The 26786-nt window shown below is 44.9% G+C and overlaps 1 protein-coding gene across 2 annotated transcripts in view; it reads left to right on the top strand.

The window, feature by feature from the left end:
• Nucleotides 1–26786, top strand: part of ARSB (arylsulfatase B) — a 288497-nt gene that overhangs the window by 206818 nt on the left and 54893 nt on the right. Inside the window, exons 8-10 of one of the 2 annotated variants that reach the window (XM_074384375.1) lie at nucleotides 2078–2186; nucleotides 2379–2526; nucleotides 4066–10838. In XM_074384375.1, the coding sequence (XP_074240476.1) occupies nucleotides 2078–2186; nucleotides 2379–2526; nucleotides 4066–4119 (311 nt within the window). In that variant the 3' untranslated portion in view covers nucleotides 4120–10838. Of the gene's footprint in view, nucleotides 1–2077; nucleotides 2187–2378; nucleotides 2527–4065; nucleotides 10839–26786 lie in introns of those variants that run through there. The other variant, XM_074384373.1, reaches the window with a different exon arrangement.

Here is a 26786-nt window from a genome sequence, read left to right on the forward strand (position 1 = left end):
TTGGTTGATTGACTCTCAGATGACTGAACTCCAATGTGAGGATGTGAAATAATACCGTGCTAAAAAAATAGCCTGAGATTTTCTAAACTCGCTTTCTAAATCTCATTCTAACAGTATTCTAATAAAAGCTGCTAAATTTTTTGAGTGCTTACTATATGCCAGGCATTGTACTATCTGCTTTAAAAAGAATATCTTGTTTCATATAATATTTTTCTTGTCCTTTTTTTGGAGACAGGGGTCTTGCTCTATTGCCCAGGCTGGTCTCAAACTCCTGGGCTCAAGAAATCCTCCCACCTCAGCCTCCCAAAGTGCTGGGATTATAGTGTAAGCCACCATATGCAGCCTTTAATAGAATTTTTAAGTAACCAGAAGTCATGTTTAAATTCAGCCAATCTTAATTGTAAAAGGCTTACTTGGTTTTCATCCCTTCCATTTTTTCAATAACTAATCTTCGTTCAGTGAAATATTTTACATCAAGAAAATAGCCAAAATGGGCTTGTAAACATAAACATTTGTGAATAAAACATTTTAATGGCAGAGAAATTCACTATTTGAAGAAACCTTTTTGTAAATCTTTTTGTAAGTGCAAATTTTAGCTTTAGTATTTATAAAACCTAAATACATTGACTTAGGTTTCCTAAATTGAGGTTTTGCTGCCCAGGTTTTCCTGAAGAAGGATTCATACCCATGTATCAGCTTCTAGGGAGGAGGTACAGCGACCAGAGAAATGATACAAACAAAACTAAAGCATGGCCCCTGCCCCTAAGAGCCTTACAACCTAATTCTGTGATATAAAGTTCTTTTCAGCTTAAGTGTTTTTAAGAAAATTGGCCAGGTGCAGTGGCTCATACCTGTAATCCCAACATTTGGGGAGGCTGAGGCCAGAGGATCACTTAAGCCCAGGAGTTCAAGACCAGCCTGGGCAACCTAGTGATACCCCCCACATCTCTACAAAAAATTTAAGAATTAGCTGGGCATGGTGTTGTATGCCTGTAGTTCCAGCTATTGGGAGGCTGAGGTGTGAGGATTGTCTGGGAGTTTGAGGTTGCAGTGAGCCATGATCACACCACTGCACTCCAGCCTGGGTAACAGAGTGAGACCCTGTCTCAAAAAAAAACAGAATAAAATGCCAGCTATATTAGTCAGGGTTCTCTAGAGGGACAGGACTAATAGGGTAAATGGATATATGAGAGGGAGTTTATTAGGAGAATTGAGTCACATGATCACAAGGTAAAGTCCCACAATAGGCTGTCTGCAAGCTGAGGGGCAAGGAAGCCAGTCCGAGCCCCAAAACCTCAAAAGTAGGAAAGCTAAGAATCCCTGGCAAATCACTGGTATAGGTCCAAGAGTTCAAAAGCTGAAGAACTTGGAGTCTGATGTTTGAGGGCAGGAGAAAGACAGAGTCCACAAGATTCATCTAGTCTAGTCCTTCCAAGTTCCTCTGTCTGCTTTTATCCTAGCTGTGCTGGCAGCTGACTAGATGGTGCCCACCCACAGTGAGGGTAGGTCTGCCTCTCCCAGTCCACTGACTCAAATGTTAATCTCCTTTGCCAACACCCTCACAGACACACCCAGGAACAATACTTTGCATCCTTCAACCCGGTCAAGTTGACACAATATTAACCCTCATACTGGCCAATACTAAATATATTGAAATAATTATTATCTTTTGCAGTGATCACTTAAACTTTAAAATCTATTTTTTTGTTCATGTAGAGAATAGTCATACTGTGTATAGATTGGTTCCCACTGAAAAACCAGCGTGTTCACCCTGACCATCCCTGCCACCCAGGTGGATTCAGATGGTATGGAAGTAACTACCACATCTCTTGTACCTTTGCCCTCTTGCCATGGGAGCCACCACCAGGATGGCACAAAGCAGAAGAGGAGACCAGCAACTCCCTGGGCCTGACATCAGCAATTTGTGGCCACCAGGAAATTGGAGAGATGCTTTCATTCTCAAACTAATTCACCGAAGTCACCAGTCACTGATTGCACTTCAGATATTTCATAACATTTATTACTTTTCTGACAATAGAGATAATACATATCAGTATTACAATTTTTTTAAATACAGAAAACATCGCAGAAAATGAAACAATCCATAAACCACCACCCGGAGACAGCCATCGTAAACCTTCTCTTACGCTCCGCAACAAGACAGTAATTAAGAGGCCTCTTCCCAGGTTGGTTTTCAAATCCCACTGTGCCCAGCTGAGCCCTCTTAGAGATTCAAGATGGTAGATAAATACAATGTCAGTCTTTAGGAAATCTTCATTATAATCTCATCAATAAGGTCCAGATGTTCCCTAGGTATTGACCCTAAAGGACCACGGTTTCACACTCACACCACACCCTGTGCTCGCTCTCCCCCACAGGGCTCAGGAGGGGGTCTGGACACCGAGGGGACAGTGTGTGATCAACCAGGCCAGCAAGGAAGGGACTCTACCTCTATCGCAAACCAGAGCTTCACAGAGCCAGGCAGAGGAGATAAACACACACGCTCCTCCTTCCTCGGGAAAACAGGTAAACAGGATTTACTAGGCTTTTATTTACATTAAATGAATCAAAGTTTAGATTTGCTAGCCATTTATAAGTGAGATCATTCAAGTCCACACTGTGACATGCACTGGGTGAAAATAAGGGCACCCATGCCTGGCCAGCCCCAGCAGGAGGTGAGGGGGCATTTGATGAGCCCCTGCTCCCAGGATGCTCTCTTGCAGTGGAGCACAAATGTGAGGCTTGGACAGGACGAGGAGGATCCAGGACAGGGTGGGAAAACACGGGCTCATGAGTCAGAGGAACGCTGTGTGAAGCCCAGCAAGGAAACCCATATTGTCTTAATTTTTGTTTTTGTTTTTTACCCCCATGAGAGCTGTGGATTCTTTCTGTATAGTGTATTTCTAAAGCAAAACCTTTTGATTAGTATGTACTCTGAATCTGTTAGGGAAGCAGCTGGTTTGGTTTGAAAAGTTTGCTTGGACCAGGCGCGTGGTTCACACCAGTAGTTCCAGCACTTTGGGAGGCCAAGGCGGGTAGATCGTTTGCACCCAGGAGTTCAAGACCAGCCTGGGCAACATGGCGAAACCCTATCTCTATAAGAAATATATGTATTAAAATTAGCAGGTGTGGTGGTGCGTGCCTGTAGTCCCAGCGACTCGGGAGGCTGAGGTGGGAGGATCACTTTAGCCAGGAAAGTCAAGACTTCAGTGAAGCAAGGTTATACCACTGCACTCCAGCAACCTGGACAACAGAGCAAGACTCCATCTCAAAAAAAGAAAAAAGAACAGATTACTTGTTGGGGCTTCGTAATAGGGCCTCTGGTTTTCCTTAGTTCTTAGGCCAGGGCATGAATGAAAGTGTTTAGCTTTAACTCATATAGGTGATAGAAACATGGGGCCCTCATATCCAAGACTCCAGGACAAGGAGAAGGGTCTGTGTCAGAGGGACCTGCATTTCTATCACTGAGGTCCACAGATGCTTCTTCCCCACCCAAAAGCAGCTGGAGTGCCACAGGCAGCCAGGGCCAGGGGGATGCCCGACCATCTCAGCAGTTCTGCAGCCCCCCAGCAACCCCTCCCATCCCCACCTCAGACCCGCTGAGGCTCACACAGGCCCTTTCCCTGGGGGGAGCCTTACCATGGTGCCTTTCCTTAAATTGATACTCTTTACTTATTTTAGTACTTTAAAGTAATGCTTTTTTATTACCATGATAAAGGAAATACCTCTATCATTGATCATCACAAACATACATGCAGTGAATATGTTCTCAGACTTGAGCTAGGAACTATTTCCAGCATGGAAGGAAAGAAGGAGAATGAAGAATGAATCACTTTTCACTGTAATTCAACGTCAGTCATGTCAGGTGTATGACTTGGCAACACTGTCCTAGAGATAAGGAAACTTGTCCGGGGGCAGGCACACCCGCTCTGATGTGCCCAGGCCCGGTGCTGGTGCCGGGTGGTGCTCCAGGGTGACTGGCGACTTCACTCCCTGATGTGCTACTCTCCCCTCTGCCTGCCATTTCCTCCAAGAATCATCACAGCTGCATCTTTTTTCTAACAGTTTGTTTTGCTCGTGTGCCTGGAGACCCCAAAGCGAGGGAAGAATTCTAAATGAGTTAAATGTATAAACACGGTAAGACATCAACATACACATCCTCTGCGAGACAGTAGAAAATTAGGATCCAACCAAAGGAAGAAGCCAGGAAAGTCAATAAACAAGTTGGTAGAGATGCAATATACAGAAATGAAATGTTTAGAAGAAATAACTCAATACTGAGAGGAGGAAGAAAGAAACCACGCGGAAGTTTCTTCGGTTAAGAAGTTCCCTGATTACATCACTATAGTGTGGGAAGTAAAAAAAGAACAAAAGAAGTTCCCTGAGACAGACTCTGATCCCTTCTCTACCTTAATTTCCAAGATTGTGTGAAAGGAAAATAAAAACTGGGGACCCCAATTCATGATACCAGAAGAAAAAAAAACAGCTGAAAGCTGAGTCATGCAGAAACTGCCTTTCCTTCTGCCCCTAAGCAGATAAAGCTAAGCTACAGATAAAAGGTTAAATATCCCCACAGGTAGCTAGCTAGCTACGCTGTGTTCACCTTATCGGTAAAGTGCCAATTTACTGAGCGCCAGACAGATACGTAATTGGCTATCCCCTGCCTGTACCTTTTCTCTTCCAACATGTGGATTTCCATACCCTCCCACTTTCTTCTCCAGACTGCTGTTCTCCTTTAAATTTGTTTTTCTTTTTCTTTTTTCTTTTTTGAGACAGGCTCTTGCTCTGTCACCCAGGCTGGAGTGCAGTGGTATGATTTTGGCTCACTGCAACCTCTGCCTCCGGGGTTCAAGTGATTTTCCTGCCTCAGCCTCCGGAGTAGCTGGGATACAGGCATGTGCCACCATGCCCAGCTAATTTTTGTATTTTCAGTAGAGATGAGGCCTCACCATGTTGGCCAGGCTGGTCTCGAACTCCTGACCTCAAGTGATCCATCTGCCTCAACCTCCCAAAGTGCTGGGATTACAGGCGAAAGCCACCATGCCCAGGTTCCCCTTTAAATATTGAATCCCTCTCTCAAAATCATCCTTGGAGAAAGGCACAGACCACAGACCATTTCTTTGATTCCATGCTTTGTGCTTCTGAGCATGTCCTTAACCTTGGTAAAATAAACTTCTAAATTGATTGAGACCTGTCTCAGATACTTTTTGGTTTACAATTATAATCTGTGGTCACCTGTATCATAAAGGCCCTGCCTATATCCCAGGAAACTCAGTGCTGTTAATGCCTCGAAATTGCTCCTTTTTTGCCTCATCAGCCAGTTCATACCCCCAGGTGCCCACATCGCCTCACCTGGCCCCAGTTCACCGCAATCTCTTTAGATTCTGTGGTTTAGTTCATCAGATGTGCCATATCTTGCTAATTACAGGAGCAAGGTAAGGAACTAACCTTTATTGAGGGCACATTATTGGCCAGACACTATTGACTCTTACAGGGGCCACTGAATTCTTCACAATAGTATCTACTCTTTATGTAAATGTTTTTGCCATTTTAAAAATTATGTTACGGGGGCTCATTGGGCCAGTAGCATTGGGATCAGAGCCCAGACTCAAAGCTCTTAACTCAAAGCCCCTGCTGTTTTCCCGTGCATGGTTGGACCCCTAGCCCTTGGCCCCTTCCCTTTCCTTTGACCTGCCCTTCTAAGCACTAAGGATAATTTGTAGGAAATCCTGTTCAAGCAATCTATGATCCAGGGAGCCTGTGTGGTGAGTGATGATCAAAGCTGGAGTTGAAGAAGAACCCCAGCATGACAGAGGTGAGTGAGGAGTGGGAGCAGGGAGGCCAGGGAAGGGGCCGGTACAGCCATTCAGCCAAGAAACAGCAACAACTAAAGAGGTAGACGGTAGGAGGATGAAATGCTAATTAGCAACTTCTGGGTTTTTTTAAATAAATTTCTTTAAACTCAATAATGTTTTTCATACACTTCACATGAAAATTGCCTTCCGCACAGGTCGCAGAAGTTGGTGGCAATCTGCGCCATCTTCCCAGTGAACTTGCAGTCAAAACCAACAGCACAATGCTGATATGAAGGACAGATGAAATTTACAGTTGGGTTCTTAGGGCATCACTGCAGCTTCTGATGAGAATGCTGGCTTGAAAATGGAATGAATGTTGTATCTAGTTCTATGACTGGTTGACATCAGCTGGTCTCTAATCTTTAGCTACAATTAGGTCCCATCTTGCTGAATTCTGGAGGAGGAGGAGGCAGTTTCTACTGGCCACATAGACTGTCCTCTTGGGTGCAAGTCAATAGGGGCCCTTTCACACTCTGTGGTTCGGGCTCTGAGGTGAAGAGTAACAAGTATTTGAGATACAAAGAACATTTCTGAAAGTTCTCTTTGTAACATTTAATTTCCAGAAATTGGGATGAACAAAAGTGTTGGCCTGGATATGTGGACTTTCTTATAAAGAATGTTGCTTTATGAGGATCTCTGTTTCAAGGGTTTTTTTTGAGATGGAGTCTCACTCTGTCACCCTAGCTGGAGTGCACTACAATCTTTTGGGTTCAAGCGATTCTCCTGCCTCAACCTCCCAAGTAACTGGGACGACAGGCACATGCCACCATGCCTGGCTAATTTTCTATTTTTGATAAAGATGGGTTTCACCATGTTGGCCAAACTGGTCTGGCACTCCTGACCTCAGGTGATCCACCTGCCTGGGCCTCCCAAAGTGCTGGGATTACAGGGGTGAGCTACCACACCTGGCCAAGGATCTCTCTTTGAAAAGAGAAACAAAAACTGACTATGTTTAGGTTCAGTTAGAATGTTTTGGTTTAATATATAAATTAGAAGACTCTCTATTGGTTAGAAAAATACTTTGACTTCTACAGTGAGTTATACATTGATGCCTAAACTGGCAACATTTTTGCCCCATGTAGCTGGGGCCAGCCACGGTGGCTCATGCCTGTAATCCCAGAACTTTGGGAGGACCAGGCTGGTGGATCACTTGAGGTCAGGAGTTTGAAACCAGCCTGGCCTACATGGCAAAACCCCATTTCTACTAAAAATACAAAAATTAGTCAAGTGTGGTAGTGCATGCCTGTAATACCAGCTACTCAGGAAGCTGAGGCAGGAGAATCACTTGAACCCAGGAGACAGAGTTTGCACCTAGGAGACGGAAGTTACAGTGAGCTGAGATTACACCACTGAACTCCAGCCTGGGTGACAGAGAGACTTCGTCTCAAAAGGAAAAAAAGCTTAGTAGCTAAGCCAGAATGATTATGTCCACCACTCCTCTTACAAGTTGGAATGAGGCAAGTCCCTGCTTCTCAGGCAACAGTCTTGGGGAGTCAGCTCCTGAAGACAGGATCTGACTGGGGCTGCTGTGGGCTTCTCCTAAGGGTGCTTTTGAAATCTGTAATCCTGGTGATCACCCCAGTCCAAACCATCTAGTGTGGATGGGGGAGAGCCTCTCTTGGGATAGGGATGGCATTGTGCAGTGAGCCATGGGTGCCATTAGCCCTTCTTCTTGTTACTAAGGTTTTATGCATAGCATCGTCCGTGAGTAGAGATTGGCCCTACTTTTCCCAGTACTTTTTATTATACAGTGTTAAGATTCTTGCTGGATTGATGGACTTTAAAATGTTACGTCAATTGTGTTTCTTTCATTGCCAGAAGTTTGCACTTTTCAACCTGTTTATGGCCCCCATGTCTCTTTTCCTGAGTGGCCCGACCAGCCCTCCCCGCCAATCTCCTGGGCCCCATAGTAGAGGGAGCAGGAGAGGGTGAGAAGGAGCCCCAGCTAGGAGGAGAGAGAAAGGAAAAACCAGCCTTTGTTTGAAGCTGAACCCTTATCCCAGGCAGGCTACCAGTCCTCCTGCTCGGGTGGGCATTCTGAGCACGCAGCTGCCTCTGATTTCTATTTCGTGTCTGGAATCGCGGCAGGTGAGGAAAAGTGAAGAGGTACCCAGAGAATAGGCAAGGTCCTTCTCCTTTCTTATGGACAGAGCCAAAGTGAGACTTGTGAGCACGTTGGGAAGGCTACTCATTTGGTGCTCCTTCAAAGTGATATTCTCTTTTTTTTTTTTTTTTTTTGAGACTGAGTTTTACCCTGTCACCCAGGCCGTAGCGTAGTGGCGCAATCTCAGCTCACTGCAACCTCTGCCTCCCAGGTTGAAGCAATTCGAGTAGCTGGGATTACAGGCACTCAGCACCACGCCTTGATAAGTTTTGTATTTTTAGTAGAGATGGGGTTTCACCATGTTGGCCAGGCTGGTCTCAAACTCCTGACCTCAGGTGATCTGCCCACCTTATCCTCCCAAAGTGCTGTGATTACAGGCGTGAGCCACTGTACCTGGCCGATGTTCTTTTAATGTTGGAACATTAATTTTGGAATACGGGCCCTGCTGGGAGAAGCTGGAGAAAGAAAGCCACTGGGCACTGCCCACTCCTCGGCCTATAATCCAAGCATACAAGTCTGGTCCCAACCAGCACACCCCCTTAGCAAAAGGAAAGCCCTGCAGATAACTGCCTTTTTTAAGGAGGCAATTCAACAATGACTTATTTCTTACTAAGCATAGCCCTTGGGACCATCTCACCCTCACTGCCAAGGGCCTTATTCCACCCTCCCTGAGAGGGGTTCTGAGGATCTCTGGGGTTGCTGCTGTGATGCCTTCTGGCCCTTCTACTGGGATCTACTGATCCTGAGTCTGTATCAGTTCTGGGGACCCCTGAGCCCCTTTTCTTTTGAGCAAGGCTCAGTGCAGGAGGTCATGCCTTCCGTATTAACACCTTATTCTAATGAAAACTTTCACTGAATTTTTAGCCTTTCCCTTTCCACTATAAATAATCCCAATTCCTTTCATCTGATCCCTTAAACCCCTTCGAGCTCTTCCAGTCCGCCTGCACCCTGGTAATTCTGGGCCTTCACACAGGTGAGTCCCTTGGTGCAGTTTCTTTTCCTCTTTTGTCTTTGCTTGACTAACTCACCCTTCAGGTTTCAGCTGGAAGGCCCCTGGGAAGGTTTTCCTAACCCCGCTGAACTGGAATGGGAGTTCCTGACTCTACAGCCACCATAGGAGTGGCCATCACCCTGTGAAGTTATTCGGCAGAAATGGCTGGTGTCCACTTTGTTCCATGGAATATCTGCCTCAGAGCAGGGCTTGGCTTAGGTAACACTAGTAGGATGAGTGTTCGAGTTGTTGAATTCCAGGAACCTAACCAACTTCTGATTTTAGGGTAACATTTCAGTCCTTGATATCCCCCTGGTTGTTGTTCCAAACCCTGACATTCTGCCTGTAGAGCCTGCATTCTCAGCCTCCAGGCGGTTCCACGCTGCTGCCTGCTCTAGCGAAGTCTGTATCTGGAGCTTCAAAGGGCTTGTTCTCTATTAGCTGGGAGGGTTTCAGTGCCTTCATCAAATCAGGGCGAACCATTACGCTATCCAGACTCCTCAGGCAAGTTTTGTTTACCCTGGGATCTCCTCCAAGATATAAGCTTATGGCTTCAAATACTTTTTATAGTCTCCAGATTTGAACAGACTCAGATTTTCCCCCTTCATCTTCCAATCCTTCCCTAAGATTTTCCCCCTTCATTTGTTCATGCTTTTTCACAAATGCTTTTCCATGTGTGATTTTCCCTGCAGGAGACTGGCTCCCTAGCTTATGCCTGGTGCTGAGATGAGTCTTGCAAATGCTAAGGACTAGTTAGTTACAAAGGGCAGGCAGCATGCTTCCTGATGCTGTTTAGCTATCAATCCGTATTTACAGAGGCTTTCCTTCTTCCGCAGGGTGGGTGTGGGTGTTCTTTTGATTTAGACACGATGAAGATAAACTAGTGGTTTCCTTAAGGAAATTGAAGTTGGAAAACAAATGTAAGGCAGGAGTTGAGGTTAAAGGACAGACAAGTTTGGTCGCCTATGTGTAGACTAAGACAGCTTGAGTCTTCGTGAGAAGTGCAAGGCACAAATGTGTTTAAGATCACACACGTTTACATTTGGTGAACACCAACTGTGTATGTATGCTGGCGTCCAGCACAGTGGGTAGCAAAGATCAATGAGACATGCTTCTTACCTTCAAGGAGCTCGCCGGCTGTTAGGACAATGACAGTACAGCATGGTGGGGGCACATAGCGTGGAGCAGAAACATTTCCGTTGCACTCATGTCCTCTGACCCTGACCTGGCACTGCTGGTACTGACATGGTGCGAGGACCCAGAAACACATCTTAAAAGATTTCTTTTAAGTTCTAAAAATAAATTCTTAAACCATAAAACCTGGGGCCCAGAAGTTCAGGTGTCTTCTGTGGCCACCAAGATTGTCTAGAGATTCTGATGATTTTTTCTCAGCTAGACTCAGAAACCAAGAAAATGACCCCCATGCAATACCGCCTTCCTCCCATATGAGCTATCAATTGTTGTGTAAGGCCGGGTGATCCCAGGACTTTTAAAGGCCAAGGCGGGTGGATCCCTTGAGCTCAGGAGTTCGAGACCAGTCTGGCCAACATGGTTAAAAACATGGTTAAAACCTGTTTTTATTTCTTAATTAAAAAAAAAAAAAAGAAAAAGAAAGTGGCCAGGCACAGTGGCTCACACCTGTAATCCCAGCACTTTGGAGAGCTGAGGTGGGCAGATCACCTGAAGTCAGGAGTTCAAGACCAGCCTGGTCAACATGGTGAAACACTGTCTGGACTAAAAATACAAAAATTAGCTGGGTGTGGTGGCTGATGCCTGTAATCTCACCTACTGGGGAGGCTGAGGCAGGAGAATTGCTTGAACTCAGGAGGCAGAGGTTGCAATGAGCCAAGATCATGCCACTGCACTGTAGGCTAGGCGACAGAGCAAGACTCCATCTCAAATAAATAAATATATATATATATATATAAAATTTTAAAAAGAAAATTATCACAAAATTACATCTGGAAACAAAATAGGTATTCTCCCACCCCCCATCTTCCCCCTATACCCCTAGCTCCACATCCTCATTTCAGAAAGTCAGGAATTTAGTGCAGCTTAGCTGGGTGCCTCTGGCTCAAGGGTGCTCATGGGCAGCCTTCTCAAGGAGGGCCTGACTTGGTAGGGAGCAGGTAGAATTCAAGAGACAGCAAGAGTACCCATGGTGGAAACCAAAATCATTTATCACTCAGTCTTAAACATGACATCCCCTTACTTCTGTGCTCATCCGTTTGTTAGAAACCGGAGACTAAATCCAGCCCCCACTGAAAGGTATGGAATATTCAGGAGTGTGAATCCCAGGCACAGGGTCCCTAGGGTCATAGAGGTGCCTCCTGCCCCTTCACCCTGTTCTTCTTCTCCTCCCCATCTCATTTGTCTTCTCCCCGATCCAGGATGTGCTTATGAAAAGGACTGGCGATTGCTTCCCTTTTTTCTCTGTGTCACTGAGAGTGGGGAGTGGCCTTAAATCATGACAGGCCATTAGGTTGGATGTACTGCTTGTAGCTGAACCATGAGGACTTGGGGATGCTAGCTGAGCCTCCTAAAGAGGCCAAGCCAGTGCTGAAATCCTAGGTGGGAGGCCGATCAGTTTGGGAAGAGGCCATTTCTGGAAGTGTTTGGCTAGCGGGGAGCTTCTTAGCAAAATATGACTTGAAGATCTGACCTGTGCTTTCAGGCTGCCCAGCAGTCTGTTGTCTGATAAAGATGCTCGTAGTCTCCTCAAAGGCACTGGGCTGAGTAGCTACTGTCTTGCAGAAGAGGAGTTTCTACCCTGTCACAGGGCTGAGCCTGGCCTGTAGGTCACAGAGGCCAAACTCGTCTTGGCCGCTCCTCACCTTCCCTTTCAGAACCTTCCAATTGCTTCCCTGCTCTCTGACTCAACATATTCCCCCGGGTTATCCTTTTCTCCTGCGTGCTCTGCCAGCTCCAGTCGTACCGCCTCTCTGGGTGCTGCAGAGGTTCCTTGTTATCCCAGTATTCAGTATTTAAGCCCCAAAGTCATATGGTGGCACGGGGAAGCAGACGTTGTTACAACAGTGTTGACTGATGAACTTCAAATGCAAACACCCCATCCTCCATAAACTTGCCTCCTCCCTCTAGCCAGCCACCTCATGCTTCTTGTCAGCCATCCTCCTGCTGATTTCCCAGTGCTGTAAACAGAAATATGATGCAAAGCAAATGCACTTTTATGCAGCAGGCAATGAAGATAGCGAAGTACTCAGTCGTGGGTAAGCTCACGGACAAAGAAGGATCTGGCAGAATTAGAGGAGCTAACAGAGAGAAAATTGACAAGGACATGACACAAAGCCTCTTCAAAAGAAGGTGATTTGAATATCAAAGGTAGAAGAGAGGCCCTCAGGAAACTGATGAAACTCTTGAATATTTTTGCAAAAATATTCCTCTTCATCTTCCTGCCTTTGATGTAAAATGCAGGAAAACATAATGTGCTATCATATCATTTTATCAAACAGCTAATGTCCCAAATGACTGACTCATTCTTTTATCAGTCTCAGGATTAGTGCACAATCACATATACCACATCTGTTTTATAACATAGATAAAATAAATTTATTTTTATGATTTTGAGTTTTGTTCAGAGATAAGGTTCCAATCTAACCTGTTTTGTCCTATTTACTATGACATTTTAGATACGGTTCTGGGTAGGGAGGGCTATGAGGCTGAAGGCAGGTCTAAGGAAGGAGAAAGAGTATTTTAAGCAGAAGAAACAGCTAACAGGATTTGGAATGGAACTTACCCTGTTGTCTCAGGTGCTGGCCAAAGCTTCAAAGCTGGAGTCAGTGGGTGATAAGCACTCCTACATTCTAAAGAGAGGTGCTAAAGGAATCCCACTGGACTTGCTAACCAAGAGGCTGGAGGTTCCTGAGAGACTTCCTTGAAGGAATGTGTAAGAGGAGCAAGCTTTGCTTTTTCCTTCCTTCCCCATGGGGAAGGGGATTCTCTCCCCCAAAGCAAGCAAAGATGGGGCCAAGAGATCCTCAGGTTTAGGGAGATTCTTGCAAGAAGGAGAGACAAACTCTTATTTCATAGACAGAAGCTTGTTGAGTGGTGAAAACATTTTAGCCCATATAGGGCTGCTACCAGAGTGGGAATGCCAAAGGTCTTGGGAGAGCTTGCCATGTGTCCCTTGGGGTCTGGGAGCATAATGACTGGCACCTGGCTCTCAAGCGCTCTGAAAGCAGGAGCTGGGTGGAGCCGGATGGCAGGGTAAAAAGAGAGAAGGCAGCTGGGTAGCAAGATGCGTTTCTGCCATTTAAAAGTGTCCAAAGGCAAAATTACAACACATTGAGTTTAAAGATCTACTTGGCTTTTACTAATGATTCTAGAAGTGGGGAACATCTCATTCAATAAAATACAATGAGTGTTCTGATGAGCTGAGCAGAAGAGGTTGACTTTATGGGCAGAAAAGGGCTGAAGAGAGCAGAAGTGTGGAACAAAAAGCGAATTGGTTAGCATCAGCTTCTTTTCAGTTACTTTCCTTGGATGGAATAAAACAGAGGGGACTTCCTTGTCATGTCAGCTAAGACTGGTCTGGGGATTTGGCTCTCATAGCTCCTGGTTTCTCAGAAGATCAGATAAACAGCACCATTTGGTGCTGTGGAACTTTAGCAGGAGTGTTTCCATTTTGGTCGAATCTGTTAGAGCCTAGTGTAGGAGCTCAGCCCAAATCAGTGGCCTCCTGTAAGTTTTTCTTAATAAAAGGCCGAGGGTAAGTGGGTTTTCATGGCCCAGTGACAGCCAGAGGTATTAAAGAGAGCTACCTGCTGAGGCATAAGGTCCCTGGGGCACTGGGTTTAACTAAAGGAGCGACTCTGACCTGTGATAGGCAGATCTGAGACAGATCTAGCAGACTGGGTGGCCATCTGTTCTGTCCTCATAGGCCCAGATGCAAATTTCAGCTCTGTTCTATCCCTTTTACAGAGGCGAGGTGAGCTCTAGAAAAGGCATGGCCAAAAACAGAATAAGGATAAGGAAATGAATTGGGGTTGTTCTGGTGGCTGGAGCATCACTGGTGGAAAGTGCACCTTTAGGACAGCTGCTTCCCCAGTTGGGGCAGCCCCAGTCTGGTTCACTAGACCAGACATCTGGGGAGAGCGTAACCCCCAAAGCAGGGTCCAAGAAGAAGAAAACACCAATTCCAAGCCCTTTGGCTCAAGAAAGGTCCTTGACTATGAACCAACTGTGTGCCAGCCAGCTTTCTCCTAAGAGCTGAAGAACCAGGAGTGCCTCTAGAGGCCAAGAGGAATCCCCAATGGTTGAGGAGTGGGTGGCAGAGGAAAAGTGAGACAGTGAGACAAAACAGTTGGAAAGGTGTGAGAAACAATAGGAGAGAAAATTCCCATAGAAGCTGAGGAAGAGGGTTTAGAAAACATGCAATGATAGAAGAATGAAAAAGTGCCCATTGGATTTGGTGAGGGGTGGACACTGGCCACTTTGACAAAACCAGTTCCAGTGCAGCGATGGAGTCAAGAGCCAGGCTGAAGTGAGCTCAAGCAGGAAGGGATGAAGCAACTGCAGGTAGTAAGCAGAGATTGTCCTTTCCAGCAGGCTGACTGTGAAGAGGGGATTGTGCGCAGAAAAGGAAGTACCTGCAGGGTTAGAGTGCCATGAAGGAAGTTTCTCTTTTTTTAAGTTGGGAGACAGTAGAGCTTGTTTGAATGATAACGAGGAAGAGGAAAGGAGAGGCTGAGAATGTGAACAAATGAGGCATAACCCATGGAGCAGGAACTCACAGAGTATGAAGGGATGGCTGTAGAAGAGCACAGGTGTTGCACAGGAGCAGGCTTTCACTAAGCCAGGGAAAAAGCAAGGCGCTAAGGAGCTAGGAAAGGATATAGACAGGTGGTTAGAGGGCGGCCAGGAAAGTTCATGCTTGTTGCCTTCCTCTTGGATGAAGAAAATGGTGAATGACGCATCCACAAAAGCATTTTGTGGCTGCAAATTATTTGTATAAAGATCTCATTTACTCTTCACAACAAACCAAGTGGCTCTTCCGGTTCCCAATCTAGGTCAGCCCCCAAGTTCTCCATTGTTCTCAGCTACCCTGCCCTGGCACTTTTTCCTCCTGTAGCTCTACAATACCGGAACTCCCTCAGACGAACCTTCTCTCAGGCATTGACCCAAGCCAACTCCTAAGTCTCTCTTACAGCTTGCTATGCCTTCAGTGTTTTCCTTCCCCTAAAATGCCTGTTGAAGCTGTAATCCCCAATGCAACAGTATTAAAAGGTGGACATTTAGGATGTGATTCGGTCACTAGGAGGGCTCTGCCCTCATAGATGAGATTAGTGCATTATTAAAATGCTGGAGGGAACTAGCTAGGCCCTTTTTTGCCCTTCCATTTATTTGCCACGTGAGGACGCAGCATGTGTTCCCTTCGAAGGACAAAGCAACAGTCAATGTCTTGGAAGCAGAGACTGGGCCACACCAGACACTGAACCTGCTGCCGTCTTGATCTTGAACATTCAACCTCCAAAACAGTAGGAAATAAAGTTCTGTTCTTTATAAATTACCCATTATCTGGTATGTTGTTCTAGCAGCCCAAACAGCCTAAGACACAGCTGCTGCCATCGAGGGAATCCTAGCAAGAGTTGGCTCTTTCCTTTCTTATCTCTGTGCCTCAAATTTCCCTGCCATCTAGCAGCACCAGTTCCAGCATAGCTGACCAGTGTTCTGTTTATTAGTCCTTCTCTGACCTGCTGCACGAAAAGATGTTATCCAAATTCAGACCTACATTAGGTGCATGTTACCAAGGACAATTCCCTGCCTTAATGGGGGTTCAACTTGTGGTGATTTGTGTTGAGAACACTTGGTCAGTTATCCTCTTTTTTTTTTTTTTTTTTTTTTTTTTTGAGACGGAGGCTCACTCTGTTGCCAGGCTGGAGTGCAGTGGTGCAATCTTTACTCATGGCAACCTCCGCCCCCCCAGGTTCGGGCAATTCTCCTACCTCAGCCTCCCAAATAGCTGAGACTACAGGCCTGCGCCACCATGCCCGATTAATTTTTATATTTAAGTAGAGATGGGATTTCACCATGTTGGCCAGGATGGTCTCGATCTCCTGACCTCATGATCCACCAGCCTCAGCCTCCCAAAGTGCTGGAATTACAGGCATATGCCACCGTGCCCAGCCTCCTCTTACATTTCTTATATCCACTTAAAACCCAAAGGAATATTGGGTATTACACCCCATGCACCATGGAGCTCTCTGATTCCCAGCTATCGTTGGCCCCATAGCCTTTCTCCTGGACTTTTCCACTCCCAGGTAGCACCATTACAATATATTTACTGGGGGGTCCCATGGCTACTAGTTAATAAGGTGAAAGAGGGCAAAAGGGCAAGTTTAAAGTTGCAAAAAGAGTGTGAAAGCAAACATAGGATGGGATCAAAGAAGCAAACCTATGACTATCAAGTCTGGTGATATTTCTCTGTTTTCATTCAAGTTGTCTTTAAGGTCACTCTGAAAGAGAAACTTTGAAAATACTTTGAGTAATAATAGCATGATGTGAATAAAAAGATGGTCTCAACATTTATTTGGGTTATACATTCTAACGTGTTTGTTTATAAGGATTTGTGATCGTTGGTCACAATTTATGCAGTCTTTCCAACAGCGCTCTGTTAAAATGAGGTTCTTCTAGCTGAGCTAGAAAGGTATTTTTTTTTTATTGTGGATGCAGGAATCAACTCTGTGCTAAGTATGTTTAAACTTTCCAGTCCAGAAGAAGAGTGAAGCTTTCTGACATTGTGAATCAACAATGCGGGTAAAGGTCACAGGTTTTAAAAATCCAACACAGTTTAGGTTTGACTCATATATTCAAGAGGCCAATCTTTTTGACCCCAAGGTGAAGGTGAAACTGCCTTTGCTGATAGGGCAGCTCCAGGGAGCAAAATCCTTTTGTTTTGAAGGCAGCTGTTTTCCTAGGTGCTATCCTTTCATTGAAACCAAACAGATTCATTCTGCACTGAGCAACCAATAAAATAAAAGCGTAAGTACTATTTCCAGTCAGAGAAACTCTCCAGGACAATTGTCCCAGACACTCCAGCTAACCTACTATCCCTTCTCTCACTTTCCATCCATCTCAGAGGGCAGCCCAGCTGGTTGTTCCCCTTATCCCAGGCTCCATGTTAAGTGTACTGAATAGAGTTGGACTTCTTCAGGCTTGACCCTTGGTGCTAGTTCAACCCGGGGATGATGGACAAACATCCCCGGCCTTCTTGGTCTGGCTGTTTCAGAAAGCACCTCTCAGCACCTCCACAAGACTAGAGCCTCTCTAGAGAACAACCAGTAACTATCATCATCTGTAACTCCCGGGCTGGCCACAAGGCCTTATGCAACAGGTGAGCTGTAGCAGGGAGTCTTCTCCAAAAACATTGAGGTTCTAATTTGCTCTTTTTCTTTCTAAAAATGTCTCCCTAAAGAAGCCCTTCTGCATGGTATGGTGTGTTGGAGTTGTGCCTTTGTATCATGACTTTCACAGCAAAATCTACGACAGGTTTATTTTACATCTCGTGATAACCTGCTTTTTGCCCGCTAAAACTAACTCTTTCTCAGACTAAAAGCTATTCAGGCTTTATGTTAGCTCCTTGAGCCAGACAGACTCCATCTTAGCTTCTTCATTTTAGTTATTTTCCCACCCTTAAGTATGTAAGTATAGTATGTAGCTGGGGCAGGCTGACACTGGGCATCTCCAGGAATGCATTTGTTGATAAGAGGCTGAGTTAAGTGGTACCAGCAGAGCCTGGGAATGCAGGCAGGTGCTGTCGAGCACCCAGAGCCCCCATTATCTATAAGTTGTATGTCTTTCATGACAACTTGACCCCTCGCACCTGGCACTGTTTTATTTCTCATGTACCAGTTTATCTTTTAACTTTTTTGCTTACTCTGCTTTTGTGAAAATTTTGCTTCAGCTAGGTTCCCCCTCCCCATTAAAACTAGGGTATAAAAGACCACCTAACTTTTTCTTAGGGGCCAAGAGAATTTTGGGTGTTAGCCACCTCTCGGTCACCGGCATAATAAAGGACTCATAATTCAATCTCAGAGTGTGGTGCATTCCTTGACTTGCTCGGATTCAACAGCCTCCTAAGCCTCCAGTGGATATGAGTCATCCCAAGTGTGTCAGAGCCTCCTAATCCGCTCACCCAGAGCCCTACCCAGCTTCAGGATGGAAACCAGCGCCTCCCAGTCCCCATCTGGATGGTGTCAACAACTCTTTCATGAAACCCACATGTGAACATAGGTTTGGGATTTTTTTTTTGTTGGTTTTGGAAGAAAAGAAACATATGCAGGGTGAGAGCACAGTCATGTCAGAGTGATGACTTGGCTTCTGGCAAATGCCTGGTCTCATGGGAGGCAGAGAGGAGACGTTTTGGTAAAAATTAGCTCAGAGATTTTCCTGTTTCTAAACACAACCTGAGAAGATGTAAACCATCTGAGTGGGCAGAGTCCTTGCCTGTCCCAAACGCAGCCGTGTATGGCATCAAAGAAAATTTACTTAGAGCCATTTCAAGTTGGGTTTCCAGTGAATGAATGGGCAGGAATGTGAGTGGAGAAGACTTGGATGGCACTGGGCTTTCTCCATGTTTTCAGCCCAGTAGAAACCACTGCTCTTACGGATAACAGTGAGACATTGTTTAGAAGATAGGTCCGGAGGCTGGAAGAACTCTCACACAACAAAGCTCCAAATGTACCTTGGATTGAAATATGATTTCAAATGCAGTTCATCCCTGAGACAGGTATTAAGACTTACCTTACATTTCAGAGCTTCTTGGACAGCAAGATTTTCTTCTCCAAAATTATGATGCGAATACTTCAAAGTATACAGCATAGTGGCTCAGGCAGCCCTGCCTTTAGCACATAGAGCTAGTAGAACACTATCTTTATTTATAATTTTAGTAAGCAAGGCTTTTCATTCGGTGTTATATTCTATGGCTGTTTCCACTACAGAATGTTAACTAAGAGATGCACAGACTTCCGGTCCAAACTGTGTTTAAAAGGGCGAAACTCGTTGTTTGAACTTGAAGATCTATTACATTTATATCTAACCCATGTAATATTCTTTTTCCACCTAAATCAGTCGCACATTCATTGAGCACCTTCAAGGTGGGCAGTGCCTTCAGGCTGGCATACACAGAGAAGCCTTAGCTGTGGTCCTTGATGCAGGAAACCTCATTAAGGAGACACCCAGCTGGTGAAATGCTAATTAACAATTCAAGGCAGGATGTCATAAGTGCCAAATGAGAAAGAATGGAAAGATCTGGAGAAATTCAATTTAGCGAAAATGACAGGCATATGAGAGGCCAGGCTTCCTTTTTCCACAGGAATATTGAACCTGTCTCCAGAAGGAAGAACTGGGGTGCTTCAGGTAGGATCTCAGCTCAGAATAGAAAGAACTTCTAAATTGGGAAAGCCAAGGTAGTGAGGTTGCCCAAGGCATGCAAACAGGCAGAATCGCCATCTGTTAGGGAAGCAGGAACAGGATTTGCTACATTGAGAAAACTAAATAACCTTTAAAACTAGCTTGAACCTGTGAAATGGTGACAGGTGCATAACTCAATCTGCACCTCCCTGAGGAGCTGGGAGCTCTGCTGGGCCTCAAAAAGTAAGCAGCCTCTAGAGGGATGGACTCTCTCCATGCACTCCCAGACCACCCACCACTATTACCCACCACCTGTTCCCTGGCAGAGCCCAACCCACAGCAAAGCCATCTCTACGGCAGCAGAAGCCGGACGCTTACTAAGAAGCCAGGATGGATGCATTCGTGGTGTACTTAAGGTCTGTGTATTTCACCGAATGTCAATTTTGTCTTTAAGCCATCTATAGAATATGCAATCTAAAAGGTACTGATGTCTGCAGCTTACTTTAAATTATATCAACCAATAAGATGGATTATGGATAAGAGATAAGTGAAAAAACAGCAAAATACTAATTGTGGCATCTAGGTGGTAGTTATATGAGTATTAACTATACAATTTTTGGCTTTTTTGTATATTTGAAATTTTTTATAATATGTTGGGGAGAAAATCCATGTAGCTCCATCTGTTGAAGAGTGTAAATGGCTTTCAGCTCATGCATATTTGGAACACCACAGAACATAATAATGTAGGTTTCTCGAGTTCTCACTGCTCACTAAGCACCTTATGTGAACTGTCTCATTTATCCTCACAAGCACTTATGAAGTAAATACCATCATCTTCACTTCGTAGATGGGAAAACCAAGGCACAGAGAACACGAAACATTTGTCCAGAGTCACGCAGGTCATAAATGTCAGGGTCAAGATTTGAACTCAGGTTCTGACTCCAGAACCCAAAGCTGTGACTCCCGCACCACTCTTGGGACCCAGAAGTGGATGTCATGGCCTTGCCTTGGGGAGATAGCACTTGGTGTTGGGGGAATGGTGACTGCGTGGTAGCCCTTACATCGCTTCTAATGGGTTTCAGATGGGTCTGGTTCTTCAATCGTCCTGTAATTGCTAATGGACATCAAGACCTACCACCTGGTAGTTTTGTTCTGGTTTCATCTCCCCCCCACCCTTTTTTTTTTTTTTTTTTCATTTTAAACAAGTGTATTTAAATTGAAGTGAAAGCTATCTAGGACTTATTTCTTTTAGAGTAACTTGTTCCTTCTTAAAGACAGACTGCCTTACATGTAATGGCTGCATACAAAAATGTTGCAAGATTGTCCTTGCTTTTGCAATGATAAATGAAAAACATAATTCTCCAATCGAACAAGGTATGCAAGGATTTTTTGCATTGGTTTTTGTTGTTGTTAAACAGTGAGTGCAAAATAACTTCCTGGAATAATAAGAGCTGAATCAGCATGTCACAATGGAGAAAAGAGATGTTTTCACAGAGCCACTAATTTTTCCCAACCGTCGCCATCTGATGTTGATCAAAACTTACCATTGGCCATTTAGCTTTTTAAAAATGTGATCACTTGTGCACACACACCAGTTACTTTAGGTACAGTCAGACATCACTTAACAGAGACACGTTCAGTGATTTTGCTGTTGTGTGAACATCGTAGAGTGTGCTTACATAAACCTAGATGGAATCGCTTACTACATACCTAGGCTGTATGGTATAGCCTATCATTCCTAGGCTACAAATCTGTATGGTACAGAATACTGTAGGCAACTGTAACACAATGTATTTATGTATCTAAACATAGAAAATGTACAGCAAAAGTATGTATAATAGGTTGGACACAGTGGCTCATGCCTGTAATCCCAGCACTTTGGGAGGCTGAGATGGGTGGATCACTTGAGGTCAGGAGTTCAAAACCAGCCTAGCCAACATAGCAAACTATGTCTCTACTAAAACTACAAAAATTAGCCAGGTATGGTGGCACATGACTGTAATCCCAGCTACTCAGAAGGATGAGGCACAAGAATTGCTTGAACCTGGGAGGTGGAGGTTACAGTGAGTCAAGATCATGTCACTGCACTCCAGCCTGGGTGACAGTGAGACTCTGTCTCAAAAAAGAAAAAAATGTATAATATGTATTCTAATTATGAGACCACTGTTGTATATGCAGCCCATGGTTGACTGAAACACACACATTCAATTCATGACTCTACAATAAAGTGATAGAGAAGGGGAAAAGACTAGAGAAACTGCTGTAGTCATAAGCATGTGCTGTAAACAAGTCATGGGTTTCTCGCTAAGAACGTATTCTTGGTCTGTAGGAGCAGAAATCTGGAATAACGAAGCAGGCTCTCTTTTTAGTGGGTACTTTCTGTCTGATGCTGAACCCCATCCATTGTATCATCATCCTCCACGTGCACCTGTGCATGTGTTTCTGTTTGATTGACTGGCTGCCTGTCAAATCAGAATCTGCACTGCCTCACTGGCAAATCCTGTCATTCACAATAGGCTTTCATTAGCTTACTAAGTGGTGTATCGCTCTTAACCTTAAACTGTACCATATAACCATCCTGCCTACTACCTTCAAATTCATATGATTGTTGTTTTCAGTCTTAACACCTGCCTTAGGCTTTTCGTAGGCTTTGATGAATGCAGGAGTGTCCTAAGCTGCTACAGCTTCTCAGAAAAGGTCCTAGGTTGCTATTGAATGAGTTTGATCTCCTATTGCCCCATGGAGTTGCTTCTAGTCATTTGTTGAACATCTGAAATATGAACAGCACTCTGAATCAGGTCCCTGAGGTCGTTTGCAGCTCCCCCATAGTTTGTGAAACGAAAAAAAAAATCGTTAACGAGACAATATTCTAGCCCCTCCTGTTAAATTTCAAAGTCCCTAAATAACTCTTGACTGCTGTATGGAGGCTTCCAAAATGCCCTGGGGAGCTGGCCAATCAGCCCTGGGTGTTTTTTCTCAGAAGGACCTAAGAATCCCAGCTCAGACCCTGCTTTGCCAGGAGGCATCTGCCCTTGCAGAATGCCAGTCATCAGTCTAAGAGGCTGAACAAATCCTTCTGTCTCCCTGCAGGCTGTCTGGGTTGCACAACATGCTGTTGCTGGCCCTAGGAAGGCCATCTCTTTGGTCTTTCGATTCAGCTTGTTTGGGGCTCCTATTGTTTATTTCCTCTTCCCTCCACCTTTTAAAAGGAGGTAGTGTTGGCTGGGTGCAGTGGTTCATGTCTGTAAATCCTAGCACTTTGGGAGGCCAGGGTGGGGAGATCACTTGAGGTCAGAAGTTTGAGACCAGACTGGCCAACATGGTGAAACCCCATCTCTACTAAAAATACAAAAATTAGCCAGGTGTGGTGTTGCATGCCTGTAGTCCCAGCTACTCGTGGGGATGAGGCATGAAAATCTCTGGAACCTCGGAGGTGGAGGTTGCAGTGAGCTGAGATCGCACCACTACACTCCAGCCTTATAGAGTGAGACTCACCTCAAAAAAAAAAAAAAAAAAAAAAAGGAGGTAATGTTTGGGGGAGGCTGCTTCCCAAAACTGGAAAAAAGGAAGTATGGCCCTGGAGCCCACCACTTCCCTGGAATACAGAGCAGGGAAAAAAGAATTTAAAAAAAACAGACCAAGGGAGTAGGGAAGAAATTCCTCAAGGCTGCACTTCTGGGTCTGCCCACAGATAACCTAAAGGTCAGGCTGTCTGAGGAAGCTCTTGCTTGTTTTAAGTGCCCTGCAGGGACTCTGATCCCAGGGTTCCAACCAGGACCCCTGCTCTAATTTTGCTGTGGAGATGTTTAGACCTTACTAGACCACAGGATTCCAGGACAATGGGGTAGGCAGGCTGTGCGTTGGGGCTGAATGGGAGTCATGCTGGACTGTGAGTGCAGACAGCATCTCCTGCTGAGCTGAGCCTGGCCCCTACCGACTTCAAAGCCAAAGTCACATGGGGTCAGAAGGTAACTGCTTTAGAAATGTTGGAAGTAAGCTTAGCAATGGAAGGACATTCAGCCTAACCCTCTTTCTCTTTTTAAAATTGTAATCATATAACATAAAATGGATCATTTAACCATTTCTAACTATGAATTCAGTGGCATTAAGATCACAACATTGTGCAACCATCTCTACCACTCATTTCCAGAACTTTCGTATTTTCCCACACTGAAGTTATACCCATTTAACCATATCCCCCGCTCTTGTTGACAAGGAAGAAATCAAAAAGAAAAGGACCTAGCTCAATGTCATGCAGTTGGGACAGGGGTCTGCAATCTTAGAATCAAATGCTCTGTTCCTTAGATAATCTATCTGATTTCTTAAAATAAGTATTTTCAAATATATATATATATATATATATATATATATATATATATACACACACACACACACACACACACACATATGCACATATACACACTCACCAAGTATTCACTTTCCTGTCCTGGCAGCCACACTTTCAGAAGGATGCAGGCAAACAAGAGTGCATCCAGAAAAAGCCAAAAGGATGGCGAGGGACCTGGAAAATGGGTCCTTTATAAATGGAAAGAACTGGGGATTCAGGACAATTGGGGGTATATACAAGGATTTTACAGTATAGTGTGTAGTGTGGAAAAGAGACTCAACTCACTTGACTTCAAAGGGCAGGACCAGGATGGAGGATGCAAGGAAAATGGAAGGATGTTTTCACGACTCAGCTAGAGCAGCAGTGATGAGCTCCTGGCTGCGGGAAGTGAAGCAGAGCCTGGCTGACCACTCATGCTGGTGTGATGTGGAAGGGATTGATGCAGAGGAGGAAGTGCCCCTTCCCACTCTGAGGCTCCTCATGAAGGAGGGTGGAGATGGTGTCTGAGGCACCCACACACTCGCCTACCCCTCCTGAGCTGAATGGTGTAGGCCAGAGTACTGAGACAAAGAGCTTTGGAAGCGTTTGATGGGAAGGTGCTCACAGTTTCAGCTGATGGCACAGCAGGGTTACGGCATAGAATAATTAGACTATGTGCATTCCAAGCTGTAGGCCATGAAATCCATCACCCAGCAAGTTTTAAAAAATAAAATTCAGGCCAGACACTGTGGCTCATGCCTGTAATCCCACCACTTTGGGAGGCCATGACAGGTGGATCACCTGAGGTCAGGAGTTCAAGACCAACCTGACCAACATGGTGAAACCATGTCTCTAGTAAAAATTTAAAAAATGAGGGATGATCCAAGATGGCCAAATAGGAACAGCTCTGGAGTGCACTTCCCAGCGAGAACACAGAGGGTGAGTGATCACTGCATTTCCAGAAGAGTTTTTACTGCCCATAGACCAGGAGATTCTTGGGCAGAAAAGTGCCATGAGTCTCCAGCATGGCTGTTTCAGCCTGTGCAGCAGGTCTCTGCCCAAAAAACTCACACAAATCTGAGCAGCCATTTCAACTGGCACCTGGAATGACTGGGAGACAGAGTTGCCCATCCAACTGCAAAAAAGGGGGGCTGAAACAGGGAGCCAGGTGATCTGGCTTGGCAGGTCCCACCCCCACAAAGACCAACAATCTGAAATGCTTCAGATTGAGAGTTACACAGGAAGCACAGCTGAACCCGGGACAGTCCAGCTCTGTGGGGCGAAGGGCCTCTGCCATTACCAAGGCAGTCCACCACTACCAAGGCATTCTGCCATTACTGAGGTAGTCCGCCATTACCGAGGCAATCCGTCATTATAGAGGCAGTCTGTCATTACTGAGGCAGACCATTGTTACCAAGGCAGTTCTAACTATACCTCTATAGAGGTATAGTTACAAAACCACAAGGAAGTTGACACAGCAGCTGGGAAGAGCCCACGGCAACTCAGCAATGCCTCTGCTGGCAGACTGTGACTAGGCTACCTCCTCGCTGGGCAGGACATCTCTGAAAAAAGGCAGCACACATCAAGAACTTATAAATAAAGCCCCAATTTCCCAGGACAGAGCATCTGGGGAAAAAAGGCGGTTATGAGTTCTGTTGCAGCAGACTTAAACGTACTTGCCCAGCAGCTCTGAATGGAACAACAGAACTCACAGATCAGCACTTGAGCTCCTATAAGGGACAGACTGTCTCCTCAAGCAGCTCCCCAACCCCTGTGTGTCCAAAGAGTCACCTCATAAAGCAGAGCTCAGGCTGACATCTGGTGGGTATCCTTCTGGGACAAAGATAGCAGAAGAAGAAACAGGCAGCAACCTTCAGTGTTCTGCAGCCACGGCAAGTGATCCTGAGGCAATCAGGGTCTGGAGTGGACCTCAGCAGTCCTACAGCAGAGGGGCCTGACTGTTAGAAGGAAAATTGAAAAACAGAAAGAAATAACTTCATCATCAACAAAAAGGATGTCCACTCCGAGACCCCATCCAAAAGTCACCAACTACAAAGACAATAGGTAGGTAAATCCACAAAGATGGGAAGAAAACAGCACAAAAAGGATGAAAATGCCCAAAACCCAAATGCCTCTCCTCCTCCAAGGGATCACAACTCCTCACCAGTAATGGAACAAGGCCGGATGGAGAATGAGTCTGATGAATTGATGGAAACAGGCTTCAGAAGGTGGATAATAAAAAACTTCTCTGAGCTAAAAGAACATGTTCTAACCCAATGCAAAGAAACTAAGAACCTTTAAAAAGGTTTGATGAAATATTAACAAGAATAAACAATTAGAGAAGGATATAAATGAATTGATGGAGCTGAAAAACACAAGAACTTCGTGAAGCATACACAAGTTTCAACAGCCAAATCAACCAAGCAGAAGAAAGGATATCAGAGATAGAAAATCAACTAAATGAAATAAATAAGAAGGCAAGGTTAGAGAAAAAAGAGTGAAAAGAAATGAACAAAGCCTCCAAGAAATATGGGATTATGTGAAAAGACCTAATCTACGTTTGATAGATGTGTGACAGAGAGAATGAATGTGACAGAGAGAATGAATCCAAGCTGGAAAACACTCTTCAGGATATTATCCAGGAGAATTTCCCCAACCTACCAAGGCAGGCCAATATTTGAGTCCAGGAAATACAGAGAACACCACAAAGATATTCCTCAAGAAGAGCAACCCCAAGACACATAATCATCAGATTCACCAGGGTTGAAATGAAGGAAAAATGCCAAGGGCAGCCAGAGAGAAAGATCCAGTTACCCACAAAGGGAAGGCCATCAGACTCACAGCAGATCTCTCAGCAGAAACCCTACAAGCCAGAAGAGAGTGGGGGCCAATATTCAACAACGTTAAAGGAAAGAACTTTCTACCTGGAATTTCATATCCAGCCAAATTAAGCTTCATAAGTGAAGGAGAAATAAAACCCTTTACAAACAAGCAATTACTCAGAGATTTCATCACCACCAGGCCTGCCTTACAAGAGCTCCTGAAAAAAGCACTAAACATAGAAAGGAACAACCAGTACCAGCCACTCCAAAAATGTACCAAATGGTGAAGAGCATCAAAACAATCAAGAAACTGTATCAA

This window comes from Saimiri boliviensis, chromosome 1 (genome assembly GCF_048565385.1).
Source record: "Saimiri boliviensis isolate mSaiBol1 chromosome 1, mSaiBol1.pri, whole genome shotgun sequence".
In the NCBI taxonomy this organism is placed as follows: Eukaryota; Metazoa; Chordata; class Mammalia; order Primates; family Cebidae; genus Saimiri; species Saimiri boliviensis.